Source organism: Sprattus sprattus, assembly GCF_963457725.1.
Source record: "Sprattus sprattus genome assembly, chromosome: 15".
In the NCBI taxonomy this organism is placed as follows: Eukaryota; Metazoa; Chordata; class Actinopteri; order Clupeiformes; family Clupeidae; genus Sprattus; species Sprattus sprattus.
Genome location: NC_137913.1, coordinates 5,566,855 through 5,570,142, shown reverse-complemented (window position 1 = coordinate 5,570,142; position 3,288 = coordinate 5,566,855). Strand labels below are relative to the sequence as shown.

The following is a 3,288-nucleotide window of genomic DNA, read 5'->3' as shown; positions in this document are numbered from 1 at the left end:
TGTTTGTTAATGTGATTCTCATTTTTTTGCCTATTTGTCTCAATCTATTTCGTCTCTCCCTCGACTCTTGCCCTCTCTCTGCTTTCTCGCAGTGGTAAGAAGCGGAAGCCGGCGTGGACTGACCGGATCCTGTGGCGGTTGCGCGCCACAGCGCCCCTTGTGGTGGGGAACAGCAAGCGCCACTCTCTGTCGGGCCTGAGCAGTGGGCTGAGCACCGGCACGCGGGTGACTCAGCACTTCTACCGCAGCCACATGGAGTACACCGTCAGCGACCACAAGCCTGTGGCCTCCATCTTCACCCTACAGGTGAGCACACACACTACACACACACACACACACACACACACACACACACACACACACACACACCGTCAGCGACCACAAGCCTGTGGCCTCCATCTTCACCCTACAGGTGAGCACACACACCACACACACACACACACACACACACACACACACACACACACACACACACACACACACACACACACAGACACACACACACACACATACACACACACACACACACACACGCTGTTCAAGCTCTCATTGATTTGCCTCTGATCCACTCTGTCTAACCACTCTGTGCCTAAAGCTGTGTGTGTGTGTTCTTTCTGTAGTTACCTGTCTAGAGATGTGTGTGTGTGTGTGTCTTCTCTATAGTTCTCTACCTAAAGCTGTGTGTGTGTGTGATCTCCCTGTAGTTCTCTGTCTAAAGATGTGTTTGATCTCCCTGTAGCTCTCTGCCTGAAGCTGTGTGTGTGTGTGTGTGTTCTCCCTGTAGCTCTCTGAAGCTGTGTGTGTGTGTGTGTGTGTGTGTGTGTTCTCCCTGTAGCTCTCTGCCTGAAGCTGTGTGTGTGTGTGTGTGTGTGTGTTCTCCCTGTAGCTCTCTGCCTGAAGCTGTGTGTGTGTGTGTGTGTGTGTGTTCTCCCTGTAGCTCTCTGCCTGAAGCTGTGTGTGTGTGTGTGTGTTCTCCCTGTAGCTCTCTGAAGCTGTGTGTGTGTGCGTGTGTGTTCTCCCTGTAGCTCTCTGCCTGAAGCTGTGTGTGTGTGTGTGTGTTCTCCCTGTAGCTCTCTGCCTGAAGCTGTGTGTGTGTGTGTGTGTTCTCCCTGTAGCTCTCTGCCTGAAGATGTGTGTGTGTGTGTTCTCCCTGTAGCTCTCTGCCTGAAGCTGTGTGTGTGTGTGTGTTCTCCCTGTAGCTCTCTGCCTGAAGCTGTGTGTGTGTGTGTGTGTTCTCCCTGTAGTTCCCGTATAAGGTGGACATCCCTCTGATCACGCTGATCGTGGAGGACGAGTGGCGGGAGGTCGCTGACGCCGTGGTGCGCTTCAAGATGCTGCCCAACTTTGGCCGTAGCTCCTGGGATTGGATCGGCCTTTACAAGGTGGGGGTCCGTGATTGGTCTTTACAAGGTGGGGGTCTGTGATTGGTCTTTACAAGGTGGGAGTCTGTGATTGGTCTTTACAAGGTGGGGGTCTGTGATTGGTCTTTACAAGGTGGGGGTCCGTGATTGGTCTTTACAAGGTGGGGGTCCGTGATTGGTCATTACAAGGTGGGGGTCCGTGATTGGCCGCGGACCCCTACCTAATGAGTAATTGTAATTAGAAGGCCATCTGTGTTTAACAATCCAAAGATTTCCATCCTGCCTTTCACGTATATCTGACTCTTTTTTATAATGTTTGTGTGTGTGTGTGTGTGTGTGTGTGTGTGTGTGTTTGCATTTACAGGTAGGTTTTAAACATCACAAGGACTATGTTGGTTATACTTGGGCCAAGCAGGAGGAGGCGGACTACCTAAAGAAGGAACAGCAGGTACACACATAACCACACACACACACACACACACACACACACACACCACACACACACACCCCAAATGCCCACACACACACTCACACACATAACCACAAATGCCCACACACACACACACACACACACTCACACATAACCACAAATGCCCTCACCCACACTCACACACATAACCACAAATGCCCACACAAACACACACACACCCACAAACACACCCACAAATGTCCACACACTCACTCACTTGTATACACATAACCACAAATGGCCACACACACACACACAGTTGTACACAGATAACCACAAATGCCCTTACACACACACACTTGTACACACACAACCACAAATGCCCTCCCCCACACACACACACTAGTGCGCAGCTGTAGTAGTGAATTTATGAATATTCTCTTTCCCTCTCTGTAGGTGACCTTTCCGGAGGAGGAATTGCCAAAAGGCTCTGGAGACTTCATCCTGGGTTACTATAGTAACAACATGAGTACCATCGTGGGCATGACGGAGCCTTTCCAGGTGACCCACCCCACATCACTACCTATAGCTCCTCCCCCCACCTCACTGCATTAAGCTCCTCTACCCACCTCACCTCACTACCTATAGCTCCTCCCCCCACCTCACTGCCTTAAGCTCCTCTACCCACCTCACTGCCTTACCTAAAGCTCCTCCCCCGAACTCACTGCCTTAAGCTCCTCCCCCCACCTCACTGCATTAAGCTCCTCACCCAACTGCACTGCCCTACATTAAGCTCCTCCCCCACCCCACTGCCCTACCTTAAGCTCCTCCCCGACCCCACTGCCCTACCGTAAGCTCCTCCCCCACCTCACTGCCCTACCTTAAGCTCCTCCCCCCACCTCACTGTCTTAAGCTCCCTTACTCCTCTTCCACACGCTCCCTTTCTCACTTCTTAACGTCTAACACATCAATCACATTTTCTCTTGCTCTCATGAAATCCCCTTTACTACATCCACCACACATTTCTCTCACACACACTCTTCTTTTCTCACGCACATCCTTTTTCTGTCACACACATTCTTTCTTTGCAGCAATTTGTAGTAGTAGTTAATTATGCGGCTACTTCTAACATGAATGAAGCCTTTTGTCTGTGTTTGTGATTAAGTGAAGCGTCTCTCTCCCTCTTAGATCACCTTACCCACCTCCAGCCCCGAGGGGGTCAGTCCCTCCGACAGCTCCGACTTCAGCTCGGAGGACGAGGGGACGGTGGGGGGGGGCTCACCACGCCCCTCCAGTCCTGACGGGGGCGCTAGGAGACACAGCAGCAGCAGCCCCTCCCCCTCCAGAGGCTGCTCCCCGCGGGCCAAACCCAAACGCAAGGGTCGCCGCGCCAACAAACCCAAGAGGGCCCCAGACGAGCCGGCACCCTCCGGCACCAACGATGAGAAGGGCCCAGCTGAGGCCACCCCGACTGGGGAGCCAGCCGCAGGCGAGGCCGGGGATGCAGGCCTGTCATAG

At 52.8% G+C, this 3,288-nt stretch overlaps 1 protein-coding gene across 1 annotated transcript in view; it reads left to right on the top strand.

The window, feature by feature from the left end:
- Positions 1-3,288, top strand: part of inpp5jb (inositol polyphosphate-5-phosphatase Jb) — a gene marked incomplete at both ends in the record, with an annotated part of 12,773 nt that extends 9,485 nt beyond the window's left edge. The window contains 5 exons of the mRNA XM_080851946.1: positions 93-306; positions 1,245-1,382; positions 1,726-1,809; positions 2,227-2,331; positions 2,959-3,288. Coding sequence (XP_080708072.1) covers positions 93-306; positions 1,245-1,382; positions 1,726-1,809; positions 2,227-2,331; positions 2,959-3,288 — 871 coding nt within the window. The remainder of the gene's footprint in view (positions 1-92; positions 307-1,244; positions 1,383-1,725; positions 1,810-2,226; positions 2,332-2,958) is intronic.